Source organism: Paroedura picta, chromosome 5 (genome assembly GCF_049243985.1).
Source record: "Paroedura picta isolate Pp20150507F chromosome 5, Ppicta_v3.0, whole genome shotgun sequence".
In the NCBI taxonomy this organism is placed as follows: Eukaryota; Metazoa; Chordata; class Lepidosauria; order Squamata; family Gekkonidae; genus Paroedura; species Paroedura picta.
Genome location: NC_135373.1, coordinates 56,483,868 through 56,498,175, shown reverse-complemented (window position 1 = coordinate 56,498,175; position 14,308 = coordinate 56,483,868). Strand labels below are relative to the sequence as shown.

Genomic DNA, 14,308 nt, shown 5'->3' with positions numbered 1-14,308 from the left:
GCTGTACTTTGCTTGCCAAACACTGAAAGGCTACATAGCTAAGGGAAGTAGGAAAAAAGTAAGATTGTATTGACTCCCAATTTTGAACATAAACAGAATAAAGGAGAGTGTGACTGAAGAAGTGTGAGATTTAAAACTTTGGAAGTAATGCACATTTTTCATCTAAAACAATCTTTCAGCCTCAAAGAGTTATTGTACATTTTACTATCCTTCATTGTTTGGCTCAAAATAAAATGTGGAACTTTGAAGAATGAATATTTTAATTGAGGGGCCCAAAGAGAGAGATATTTGGACACATTTTATGAGTGTCCAAATATCTCTCTCTTGGAGCACATTTTATAAGTGTAGGAGCCTCTTCATTTATGTATTTACCACCTTATAGTTTCCATTATTATATCACATGAGTGTATTTAAATATTAGACCACTGAAGACCCAAGAGGGGTTGAAACATGGGGGGGGGGTGTTATTTATCCATGTGTCAATATGCTTTGGATTTGTGCAATCGTTCATGACTTGATGTTTTAAAATTTCATATGTGCACATGAATTATAATAAATGTTTGTATTTTAATATCAGTAACTATTATTGGCTCTAAAATTTTGGAAGAGCCACTGTGGGAGGAGTGGTGTCCAGATGTTCAGACACCGCTTCCAGTTCCATAGGGCAATCTGGGTGCAACCAGCAAAACTGGTAAATTTGATGACTTCAGGCAGCTCTCAGAAACTGAAGTAGACAAGGAGCTGGGGTTGGTAAGATAGACCCCTTGTTGCCTGTCCACCTTGGCTGCTCAAATTGAGCAACCAGTGGATAAAAGGCCCTCTAAGAGATCTCTCCCTGTCTTCTAGGGAGTTCCTAGAGGTGCTAAAGGGGGCGGTGGCTTGTCCTTTGCTGGGGGAAAAAAACATTGCTTTTTTGGGGTTGATTTTATTGGGAATCTTTGTTACCTGCCATGAATCACTTGCAGGAGTGGCGGACTAAAAATTAATCAATCAATAAGAAAAAGCTATGCCTCTTTAATTCTCCAGTTGTGTCAGTTCTTCTTGTTCTAGGTTTATCTATGCAGTCTAGTCTCCATAGAAGTCTTTGGTTATTTAACCATTTGCTTTCACATAATTAGAATTCAGGTGTCATATAGTAACTCGATCCCACTTATTATTGCTTCATTTCAATATTCATTATTTGCAGTGGAGACCCAAATCGGAGGTGACTTCTGTCACTACCAGGGTTGGCATCTTGCTTCTAGGATGGATGGGAACATTTTTTCCCTTTTTGTTCTAGTAGTAGGAAACTTGAGATTGTTCTAAGCCTCCTGCAGCTATTTCTCAAATTCTGCACAGAAAACAACATGGAACGTTTCCAAATATCATTAAATTGTGTGAATTGGCCCTTTATTTTTAGGGCTAAAACTGTTATGTTGCATCTGTTGTTATTACAGTATTTGCACTGAAACATTTGCTTCTGTTTTTGTTACATTCCCCAGGACTACTGTGACCAACATTTATGACACCCAGATCTCTGCCAATAAAACTGTTAGCAAACAGTCACACATAGTGACATGAGATTATCTCTATTAATATCCTCTTTGGGAAGTAATTTCTGAAATGCAAGTCAGACTGATTCCTAGATCACCCAAAAATTCTTGCATCATTTCACATCTATGATATTAAAGTGTGTTGTGAGCATACTGCAAAATTATCGAATTCTCTGCTACAAAAACCTGAAATTATTTCTGACCTCCTCCCCATTCTGCTCAATGAAGTATGATTAGGGTACTCTAATGAAAAGAAACCTTGCTTTTGGGATTACCGTATATGGAAAATTCGGAGATTTGGACAGTGCATCCTTTAGAATGAAGACAGAGTTATGCAATTTAAGGGGACTTATGCATTGTATAATTACAACCTTAGCATAATACTGCCATAGCCTTGAAGTGTTGAGATGGTCTCACTCAACAGAATTTAACTAAATGAAGAATCGCTTTGGACAATTTGATTAGCATAGAAAAGCATTGGGATTTTTTGATACATTGCTCTTTAACAGAGTTTTTACTGTGCCAAGGGACCATTTGTATTGGGAAGTCATTTACAGAGCAAGAGTTACTGCAGTCTTAGCCTGTTTCAGTGGTTTAGACTGGAGTAACATTGCATAGAATTACACTATTAAATTTGTATGTTTAAATATGTGAATAAGAAAGTGTTATGTTGGGAGCAGCCCTAAAGGTACCTAATTTAACTATAGTATGAATGAATGATTAGATGCAGGAGATTATATGCACTGTTTCTCTTTGACTGAGCATCTATAATCAGTCAATGGCTAAATTTATTAAAAGTTTATGTTACAAAACCGATTTAACAATACCCCTCCTGTTCATTCCTTTTATTTAAAGCATAGCTGTCAGTCAGATGGGAATGCAATTTATTTTCATGGAACTGAAGGCAGTGAGTTAAATTTCGCCACAACACGAGATGTAGATCTTTCCACTGAAGATGCTCAGGAGCAATGGGCAGAAGAGTTTGAGAGCCAGCCCAAAGGGTAAGTGAATTATCCTGAAAAACTCTAAGGATTCATGTTTGATTGGGGATTAAGAGGCCTCTTTGCAGCATATGTATAGTATGATTACTACTGTTTGAGGGCTGACTAGGTGAAGAAAGATCAGAGGAGCCAAATAATATAGTATATATAATCTTTTTAAAAATACATTAGGTGATTTAAATTCCCTCCAAAATATCTTTTTAAAGTTGTCTGAGCATGCAGAGAAGGGAAAGAAGGTTGACAGAGGGAATCAAAAGAGGGTAAGTTGACAAATAAGGGGAGGGGGAGAAAGTGGGAAGAAAGGGGGTAGGTGGACAGAGAATGGTAAAGGGAAATTAATGGAGAATGAGTGAGGGGGGAAAAGACAGAGAGGGTAGGTTGACAGATAAGAGGAGGGATAGAAATAGAGAGGGAAATGATTGACAAAGAAGGGGAGGAAAAGAAAGAGAGGCAGGGAAGATTGCCAGAAAGGGACTGGCTAAGAAGGGGGAAAGGGAGACAGAAAGAAGGGAAGAGGGATCTATCCTCCCCACAATTTTCTTACAAGTCCTCACTTGTAAGAATTATTATTTTCTTATTATATTTCTTCTTCTTCTTCTTCTTCTTCTTCTTCTTATTATTATTATTATTATTAAGAATTATTAATAACATCATCCTCTCCATTGTTCACATATGTTACAATTGTTTAATTCTATGATCACAAACTGTTTTTCCACAGGATCCCTGCCTCATTCAGTGCACAGGATGGACGGTGCTCAGAGAATGGGTAGCTATTCAGAATTTCTTCCTATTCTCTTCTTTCTTTCTCTGGCTTCCAGGCCTCATGATTACTACATACCATGAGGCAGTGATCCTGTGGGTTGAAAATTGGATGTGACCATATATTGAAGACTGTCAAGATTACCTCCTTTATTACAATAGTTTAAAGTTTGAAAATTTAATTCTAAATGTTTCAATTTTTTTTATATATAGCAATACTGACATGCAGGAGATGTCTTTGTTGGGTAGTTAAGCTAAGTGACCAGGGGAAGTAACTGTGTGATAGGGAGATACACGGAGAAAAGTAAACATTTTGAAAGAGCAGTGCACAGCTGTTGGTTCCATGCAGCTATCTTGGCTCCTCAGTTTGTCTTTAGTACAATTTATAGGGAAATACACTGATAGCACTGATATGCCTCTTTATATCAGTTGCTGGGAAGCATGGGTGGGAGGGTGCTGTTGTAGTCATTCTGTTTGTAGATTTCCTAGAGGCAGCTGTTTGGCCAGTGCATGAATAGCAAGAGGAAGTTTGGTGTAGTGGTTAAGAGCGCCGGCCTCTAATCTGGAGAACCAGGTTTGATTCCCCACTTCTGCACATGCAGCCAGCTCAGTGACTTTGAGCCAATCACAGTTCTCGCAGAGTTCTCGCAGGGTGCCTGGGTTGGGAGAGGAAGGGTAGACAATTGTTAGCCACTGCAAGACTCCTTTGGATAGTGAAAAGCGGGGTACATAAAACCCAGCTCTTCTCCTCAGAAAAGTTTCAAAGAGCATCACAGTATGAAGGTACTTCACCTGGGCTGCGTGTTCTCGCATCCCACCAAGGACTTTTCTGGTTCTTGTTGAATTAATTCAACTTCTCTTGCATGTGGAAAAATTGCATGCCAGAATAGATGGGTGAGAAATGAACTGTCTGCTGCCTGTAAAAATACTCTGTAGATGCCACTGGTTAGGATTAAAAGGTTGTACAGGGCTGTTGGTGTGTACTGCTTACCCAGTCACAACAAATAGTGAAGGGAAAATGAAAAAGTAACCCAGCAGTCTCCTCACAAAGCTGTTGTACGGTACTACTTTGATTTGTAAAAGAAATTTCTACAAAAATCTTACAAGATGGTCCTTTGCCCTTTGGCACTCGTGCTCTTGAACTAATTGTACTTGATCAAATCAAAAGGCTGATTTACAGTTAGTCAGATGGCATATTAAGAGCCCACAGGGAAAAAAAAGAGGACTTTAGATTGTAAACAAGTACCTTTGCTGAAGTTAAATACAGCCTTTCTTAAAAACCTAACTAATGTTTTTATACAGACTTTTCACATCCTGGGGTTTCTTGGCCACCCTGGAAGGGTTTTCCAAATGGGTGGGAGTTTATTTATCAGGTGATATGACTACCTATGGTCATGTTGCCCCACCCCTCCTCCCCAAATGGCCAATGATGGCCTGCCATCCTAGTAAAACAATGTCATAAATGTCTTAATGGTTGTTGCCTTGGGGACCTTATTGAAAAGGTGAGAAGGTGGCATATAAATGGTTTAAATAAAGAAATGTCTGAAGCTCATGATGGTTACTTCACTGGCATGGTTACTTCACTGACATGTTTAGCAATAATAGATTGTCCCTTAAGGCACAGAGAGGGAACTGTCTGATCTGGGAGGGAGGAGGATAGGTCTTTTTTTTTTTTAAGCTGCTGCTATATTTATGCTTTTTAATGGGGGGAATAAGAGGTTTTTATGTATTTTATGTGAGGGATTATTTTATGTAACCACCGCAAGATGGCTTGGTTGATATCAGCAGGCAATAAATCTAATGATAATAATACAGGTTATAGATACATTATCACCAGTAATTGATAGGGTTGCCAGCTCTGGGTTGAGAAATAACTGGAGATTTTGGAGGTGGAAGCAAGAATGGGCAGAATTTGGGGTGGGGAGAGACCTCAGTGGAGAATAATGCTATGGAGTCCTCCCTCCAAAGCAGCCATTTTCTCCAGAGAAACTGATCTCTTTAGTTTGGAGATGAGCTATAATTCCATAGGATCCCCAGATCTGGCATCCCTAATAGCTGAACATTTGAAGGGGATGTCAGTTTTCAAAGGCAATAAGGAAATGAACACAAAAGGAAGAGTATATTGTTGTCACACCTTCATTTTGTTGGTCTCTCTCTTCCTTCTCATCTCATTTTTGAGCCAGTTAAATGAGGCCTCATTGGGTCACTGATAGTACAAAAGCTGAGAACTAGCAGAGAGGGAGCAGGAGAAGACTTAATATTGCATAATTTCCCCACCATGAACAAAGGCAAATCTCATTTGCTCAACCCTCAGAACATTAATCAAAACCTCTCAGTAATTAATCAAGATACTTTCAGACACGAAATATCTTGTGTTAACATTCATACCAACAAAGATGAAAGGTTAGCAGCTAAAAGGTTCTAATTTAACATTGACTCAATATACATTAGCTGGAATGTTCTCCTACAATCCCAGATTGAGAAAATAATTAACCTCTTCCCCAAGCAGAATCTTCTCTTTTTGTTATTTGGAAATGTCCCCAGGAACATTTCTCCTTGACTTTCAGTCAGTGAGAAAGCATATTGATTAGCTGAACTGAACTCCTCCAATATTTCCAGGCTCAGGAAAAAGGAATTGCTTATTTTCCTTCAAGCACAAAACCCTACAAGTTTAGCCAAACTATATCCTGAAGTTTCTACTAGTCTCATCCACTTATGGTTCTACAGAAGCTTTTTCTTTGCTCATCTGATGTGCCTTTGGGTTCATATTGTGATTCCACTTATCCTCTGAGGTACAGCACACAACCATTCTCACTCTACTGCTCCTCATTACTTTGGATTACTTTTGGTTTACTGACTGCCCAAATATTTTGAGAGATGCTTGAAATATGCTTGGATATGTAGCTACAACCCCCTCCCCCCTTTAGCTCTTGCTCCCTTTAGCTCTTCTGTCCTCTTGCTTCCTCCTCCTTGAGTGACTCACGTCACACAGTGTTCAAGGGTGTTGGGGAATAGTTCCATCAATGTGATATACCAATATTTCATGTGGATGTGGAAAACCTAATATACAAATGTTTTAAATAAATCCAATTTGAACATATGCCAGAAAAGTGGTACATAAATATTTTAAATAAACAAATTATTATTATTCCTCAACATAAAGTGTTCTGATTTCACCATATTCGAGATCTCCTAATTCTACTTTAGAGCTTGTATTGGGAGCCTTGCCTGTTCATCAATTGCCCAGATTCAGGAGATATCTAAGTGTAGAGGCTAAGTCATTAACTCTTGGGAGATAGTGGAAGGACCGTTTTTTCCTTGCACTCAAGCTACCCTTGGATGATTTGGGGCCAAACTGGAACACAGTGGCCTGGGTTCACATCTAGCTTGTATCTAAAATACATATTTGCCCTTATCACACGTACTTATACTAAGACTTCAATATAAGCAGCAAAAGTTTAACTATATAGCCATAGAAAAGAAATGAAGGCAGCTAGACAGTAGCCTCCAGTTATATCCCATTGCAGATTACTCCCTGGCTTTTTCTTAACTATGCCCTGAGTTGATTGCATCATGTTTTTATATGTTAAATACTAAGGAGCTTATTTTTCAGGTAGGCCTACATAGATGTAATAGTTTTAAGCATAAGATCACAAACTCTGCTGTTTAATATGCCACCTGACATTTGGTGACATCTGTTTATTTGTTTCTGTAGGTCATTTAAATTAGATGGGGAGTTTTGATAGCCATGTGGATTATTTTGACAATACTACCATGAGACTTTTCTTTACATCTCTAAGTCTTTTCTTGCAGAACATGGGGTCATTTAATGGACCATTCTCCTTTTTTTGTTGAAGCTTGACAAAACAACAGTTCTGATGCAGAAACTTATATAGTTGCTTTGGGGTCTTTATGTGGCCTAACATGCAGCCATACTAAAAATATGGTTGTAAATCATCCATCTCCCCATATCATTTCCGACTGTAGTCATTGTGCATCTTTAAGTCTGTGTTTAGATTGAGTTATAAAACTAAAGCAAAAGCAAAATGTATGAATGAAGGAAACAAAAACTTAGTGCATTCTGTCGATCCCTTATTTTTTCCTGAGGAGGGATGCTAGCTGCTGCTTTTTTGAGGCTTACAGAAAATGTCAGTGGATTCTTATGAATTCAGGTTTCATTCCATTAGTAACAGCTATGATATGGATATGTTCCAAGTGACAAAGGGAGCTTTGATACTCAGAAGCCCATAGCCTCTAAATTTGATTGGGCTTTAAAGTGTACTGGACTCAAATCTAGCTACTGCAGCCTAATATGTCTACCATCCTCAAAGTAGCTCTATAGTGAAACTAGCTCCATATACTAAGGCCTGCCTTAGTATACCTGCTTGAAAATCCTATGGAGGGCAAGCTATGAATGATGAGTAGTGAAATATGACCCACTCCAATGTAAAGGAGGCTTTGGAATGTGTGATGGGATCACTGGGGGCTGTTACAAATATACAAAACTGTGCCACTTACCTTCTGTGAAATACTGGAACACATGCATGAGTAAACGTTGTTTACTCTGAGGCTGTCTTAAGGAATAAATGTCATGTAGACAGGGCATGCTGGTTTATCTGTCTCCCCTTCTCAAGCTTCAAGCAGAATTAAGCAACTAAAATAATCGGTTATTGAAAATCCAGCTAAATGCCACTGCCAATTAACCCCCCTTTAACTTCAGCACCCACCCCTAATATGTAAACCTTTCTGTGAATGCTGCCCCAATTAACAGGAGCCATTTCTACTCATTATCATTTAGCATAAATTGGTTTCCTGGGAGATATCTCAGTGAAGGAACAATCCTGATTAAGTAGAGTCACTTCAGCACTTTTTGGGCCCTAGGTCTTCAATGAATCTATAACTGCAAGCTTGCTTTTAATTTCATCTTGGTAAACTAGCCTGAGCCATATTCAAGATGTATGTGCAAATCACTGATGCTTGGGAGGAGATTATGTAGCTGAGATGTTCTTAAGTAACACATCTCATGAAAATAAATATTTGCATTGATTCTTATTTTTAATAACTATATCTACAAAATCAGAGAAACAATGAATGTTAAAAATCCTGCTATCCAAATTGTGGCGCAGAGTGGTAATCGGCAGATATGTTGTCTGAAGCTGTCTGTCCATGGGAGTTCGATCCCAGCAGCCGGCTCAAGGTTGACTCAGCCTTCCATTCTCCAGAGGTCAGTAAAATGAGTACCCAGCTTGCTGGGGGGCAAAACGGTAATGACTGGAGAAGGCACTGGCAAAGCCACCCTGTATTGAGTCTGCCAAGAAAACGGTAGAGGGTGTCACCCCAAGGGTCAGACATGACTCGGTGCTTGCAAAGGGGATACCTTTACCTTTTATGCTGTTTGAACTGACATAAGCAACAAACACTAACATAATTCAAAATTCTACTTTCATAAAAGAATAGTAACTTTATTGGATAGATTTTACATAGATCACCTATTTATCTGTGTACTGTCAAGTCACTTCTGACTTATGGCAACCTTATGAATTATGAATTAATGACCTCCAAAACTTCCTATTATCATTGTTCAGGTCTTGCAGACTGAAGGACATGATTCCTTTTATTGAGTCATCTCATGTTGGGTCTTCTTCTTTTGCTACTCTCTTCAATTTTCCTACATTTTTGTGTTGTTGTTTTTTCCAGTGAGTCTTGTCTTCTCATAAAGTGACCAAAATTTAGTCCTCAGTTTAGTCAATTTAACTTGGAGGCTGTTGGGAAGTTGGTCCCTCACCACCACTTCCTCACAATGTTGTGCTTTTGTGCATCACCTGGATTTTCCTTGTTTGTTGTACAATCTCTCTCAAACCAGATTTTCTGCAATAATCTGGGAAATATCACAGCAAATGAAGCCAAAAAGAAGGGAAGAATCTCAGCAATAGCCAGTAACACCTGAAAACATGAATTTCAGCATGTGTGTGTGGGTATATATCTCTGTCTGTCTATCTGCTGTGATATTTTTCAAACTACTGCAGCAAAGCAGATTGAGAGAGCTTGTACAACAGACAAGGAAAATCCACATGATGCACAAAAGCACCACATTGTGGGGAAGTCGGGGGGGGACAGCTTTTGGATAGCATCCAAGCCAGAAGCTATCTATCTATTGATCTTTTGAACAGTAGATAGAGAAATTCTGAAGCAGATGGTGGTAGAGGAATCATTATTATTATTGTCATTGTTATTGTTCTACTAGTACTGCTATCTTTTCCTCCCAGGGTGTTAAGGGCAAGGTATATCCCCCCACCCCCCCATTCAATTTTATCCTTAAAGCAACCCAATGAGGCAAGTTCAGAAAGGATACAGATACATTGGGGGGGGGGGGAAACCAAAACACCTATACTATTATTATTAACTTTATCATCAGCAAACAAAACAAAAAATAGCTTACTGTACAATCCTTGGAGTAAGCCTCATGGAATAAAATGAGCCTTACTTTTGAAGAGACCTACTTAAAATGGCTAACGTAGGGAGTTAAAATATCAAAAACTTAATTTTAGCATCCCTCTTATATTTTTGTAATATATTATGACAAGCACTTCTTTGTTGAGTTCTGTAATATTTTTTGAGCAAACCAAAGGATTTCCCCCCAGTTATATATATTGAATTTCTTTGTTAGCATCTCCTAAAAGGAAGCTATATAGAAAAAGGCATAATACGTATTCTTGACTGTTGTAGTTTTGTGGGTCAGTAGACAAAGTGTTTTAATTGAATTAAATGGAGCATAGAAAATGCCAATGAACCATTGAAAAATTTCCTTTCATAAGTCAGATTCGGTTGAACCCCATTCTACTATTGTCTTGAGCTCCAAAAGTCTGCCTACCCTCAAAACATAGTAATTATAGTTGTAAATGTACCATAGAAGACCTTCAGATATTAACAATTGTCTTCCATTTATATCTATCTACGACAAAATATAAACATGTTTTGCCAAAGGCATAAATGTGAAATACTGTCGCTATTTACAATGTACTTATATCAAGGTTTTAAAACAAAACAAAGCACAAAACAATACAATAATAAAAGTATGATAAATAAAATATAAATGTATACAATCAATAAAAATGTCAAAACCTGAAAATTTAAATCCACCAAATTAAATAAAAGACAAAAACTGAAAAATAAATGGTAGTAAGCAGGAACATTATTACAAAGCTTGGTGAAATATATTTTTACCACTGGCTGAAAGGATGATTATTTAATTGTTTATCATATGGTGAGTGTACTATGTAGCTGGGGGATTCTAAGATTCTCTGGCAGCCAGGAAAGAGACATTCTGAAGTGTTTTCCAGTGTCTTGGACCTTGTATTTCTAGGGTATCTTAAATGGAAACAGACCACTTGTTATGAAGGTCTATATTCTTCATGGGTGCAAGACCAGCAATCATTGACAGCAGGAACATTTTTAGTTTTTTGTCACTATTTTTAATTACCTTCCTGACCTGGATAGCCCAGGCAAACCCGATCACAGCAGATCTTGGAAGCTAAGCAGGGTCAGCCCTGGCTAGGACTTGGAAGGGTGACCTCCAAGGAACACCAGGGTCATAATGCAGGGCAGACTATGGCAAATCACCTCCAAATGTCTCTTGCCTGGCAGCCAGACAATCTTAGGATCACTTGGTCAGTTTATGCACAAGCCATATATGATAAATAAAATAAATAATAGATGGATATGTAAAGCATGAGTGTGCCAGGCATATGTATTGTACAGCTGTGACTGAGAATAGCTTCTTTCTAAGTGTTAACTCTTCAGCAAATGCTCTGCATAATGTGTGAAATGACTTTGTTTCCTTTTGGTTGATCTCGTTAGGTGGGATATATCTGGAGCTGTCATTGGTACTGAATGTGGAACACTGGAATCAGGTTCATCTGTTGTGTTTCTCAGGGATGGAGAGAGGAAATTATGCACCCCGTACATGGACACTACTGGCTATGGAAATCTGAGATTTTATTTCAGTATGGGTAAGTACATGTTGGTAAAAAGCTTAGCTTCTGTACTCTAGATTGGAAAACAAGAGTTATTCTTCTGCAGTTCGTACTGCGATTAGTACAGTAGGTCAGGTCTGACTGTTCCAGCTTTCGTCTGACCATATGAGATCCCCACATTCTTCTACTGCCAAGTGTTGTCTAAAAAAGCCCTGTGAAAGACAAACCAGGAATCTCTTTTCCTGCCTCCTGTTCGTTTTCAGTAGAACTAGGTATTATGTGAAACACAGGGCTGCCACTATAAAAGGTGGCAACATCAGTGTACAGTAATGCTTTCCAGACTAGTGCTGATTGTGCATCATTGTTCTGTGCGTTTTTTCTTTTCCATTTCATATTATTGACTGCTGCTTGAGCAAGGGGTAGTACAAAACTTAATGACATCTGGACCTAGGTAAGTTTTATTACGTATTAGGGAAAGGCAAATTAAATATATGGCTGCCATTTTCCCCAACAGCTTTACATGTGTCAGTGTCAGATCCTGCTCTTTTGCTGCCACCACAGCTGCTGCTTTTCCATTGAGCTAGGTGTACAAGTCCCATTTCCTGGAATCTGAGCTACATATAGTGTAAGTGCACCAGAAAAGATGTCAGAGAAGTCCTCAAAGTGGAGGATCTGGTAGATTCTAGCTAGTCCCTAAGAAGATCTGCTGTTGTAATGATTTTCTGCATTGTTTAATAGCAACCTAAATGACCACAAACATATTTATTTATTGTTTTTACTTCATTTATACCTTGCCTTTCCCAAGGTTTGGAGACTTAACCCAGTCTACATTGTTCTTCTCTCCGAAATTTTTATTCTCACAACAAAGTTACAAGGTAGGTTAGGCTGAGAGCAACAGGCCCAAAGTTACCCAACAGGTTTCCATGGCAGAGTAGGAACATGAACCTACATTTCCCAGATCCTTGTCTGACACTTGAACCACACGACCATGCTGGCACCATGTTACTTCTTAGTAAAATACTTTTGGAAATCTTGTATGCATGTTCCTCAGGATTATATGCATGTTCCTCAGGGAAGAGACAGCACAGGGCAAAAGCAGCTCTATCTTTTTTCCTGGTGTTGGACAAATGTTTCAAATGGTGGCAACCAAAATGTATACAAACAATTAGAAGATCCAAACCATTCTGTTAATTGTACAGTTTTCTTGACAATATTTTTCCAGGAATGTTGTTTCACAGGCTCTCACAAATCAGGTAACCCATACAGGCATTTATTCTTTCAACATGTTGTGCATTAATATGAAATGGAAAGGCAGTAGAGGAAACAGAGACTGAATGAGTTATCCTAATGAAGAGGCCTTCCATGCCAACAAGAACAAAATCTCTGTCTTATTGAAGCGGAAATCATATAATAGGCACTTTGAATAGTCACATAGACCCTGTGGAGTATGATGTACAAAAAAAAAATACAGGAAGGGAACATTGCTTTACTTCCAGGTTTTCCAGACATAGCTACACCTGCCTGAAAAACAGGAAAGACTTTTGTTGACCTTCTGAACTTCTACAGAAAGCTTTTAGTTGAACAACAATGCCTGTAAAGTTAAGAGACTTAATGGGGGGAGAGAATTGATTGAGTGAAAAAATGAGTGTTGATACTCAGAGAAAATGAAGGATTGATCAAAAGGAGACTTAAACCAGTTCAAATTGCATTTAGATTGCAGACTAGATACCACACCATATGATTATATAATTATATTTTAAAAACCCTTCAAATATAGAAAACATAGCACTTCTGGCTAGCTCTTTGCCCAACTTGCTCATTTAATGTAAACAGTGATGGGTTTGCTAGTTTTTTGCCTGTAATAATAGTCATCTGTCTGAAAGGAGGAACCATGGCTCAGTGGTAGAGCATCTGCTTGACATACAGAAGGTCCCAGGTTCAGTCAGCACAAGGCCTCCAGTTAAAAAGATCAGGTAGTAGATGATGATAAAGGCCTCAGCCTGAGACCCTGGAGAGCCAGTATGAGCAGACAATATTGCCCTTGATGGACTCAGGGTCTGGATCAATATAAAGCAGTTTTTATGTGTGAATTCTTCACTGAAATAACTTCAACAAAACAATATAAGTTGCTGCTATTAATGTTGTTAGCCTTAATGTATGGATCAGTTCTACTCCTGCCCATCCACATGTAATATTTTCCATTCAAATCCGAGCAGGGCATATTTCATGGAAGGGAATAATGGACAAATAAACAGGTTTATCCTTTTCAAATATACAACAAATATGTATTTTCAGTGTAACAGAACAACTCCAAAATTCTAAAATACTTCCTGTTGTGAAGATCACATATCCTTTTCTGTGGATAAAAATCCTGATGCCAAGACCAAAGTATCTGTGAAAAGAAGTGATAAAATTTCACACATGCCTAGCTGTAACCGCTTCTTCAGAAGTGTCAGGACTAGTGTTTTGGTGTCACAGCTAGTTTGCATTTTAATCTATGGCTTTGCAACACAGAGTTTGTAATTTTAGAAGGGTGTTTTCAGTTCCCAGGAAGTCAATAAAGTAATATGTGCATATGTATGAGAGACAGAGAGAGTGGAAGACATCACCGTTGTTTTTACAGTTGTCAGGAATTTCAGGTGACTGCCTTTTAAAATACAAATTATTTGTATTCCACAAATGTGCAAACTGTTACAGGAGGAAGCTGTGATGCTGGTGAAGCACATGAAAATGATGTCATTCTCTATGCAAAGATTGAGGGCAGAAAGGATCACATAAATTTGGATACCATGACCTACAGTTCTTACAGGGTGAGTGTTGGAAACAGGACTTGGAGGTAGCACAGTGCTGGCATTTCACAGATACTTCAGCAGTTAGGTTCTGATAAATTTCTGAGACATTGAATGCCTCTGCAATTAAGCATGAAAGCTGAATTGTTCTTGTCCTGCTGCATACATTTGCCCAGCTGTATCACTAGCAGACTGCATGCCTCAGTTGATATTCTGTATTACTTGTGAGTGGCCTCAAGCAAACTGACTAATAA

General features: G+C 38.5%; 1 protein-coding gene across 2 annotated transcripts in view; it reads left to right on the top strand.

Moving 5' to 3' along the window:
• Positions 1 to 14,308, top strand: part of RELN (reelin) — a 343,944-nt gene that overhangs the window by 185,759 nt on the left and 143,877 nt on the right. Inside the window, exons 11-14 of one of the 2 annotated variants that reach the window (XM_077338100.1) lie at positions 2,388 to 2,533; positions 3,252 to 3,299; positions 11,150 to 11,301; positions 13,963 to 14,075. In XM_077338100.1, the coding sequence (XP_077194215.1) occupies positions 2,388 to 2,533; positions 3,252 to 3,299; positions 11,150 to 11,301; positions 13,963 to 14,075 (459 nt within the window). The remainder of the gene's footprint in view (positions 1 to 2,387; positions 2,534 to 3,251; positions 3,300 to 11,149; positions 11,302 to 13,962; positions 14,076 to 14,308) is intronic. The other variant, XM_077338101.1, reaches the window with a different exon arrangement.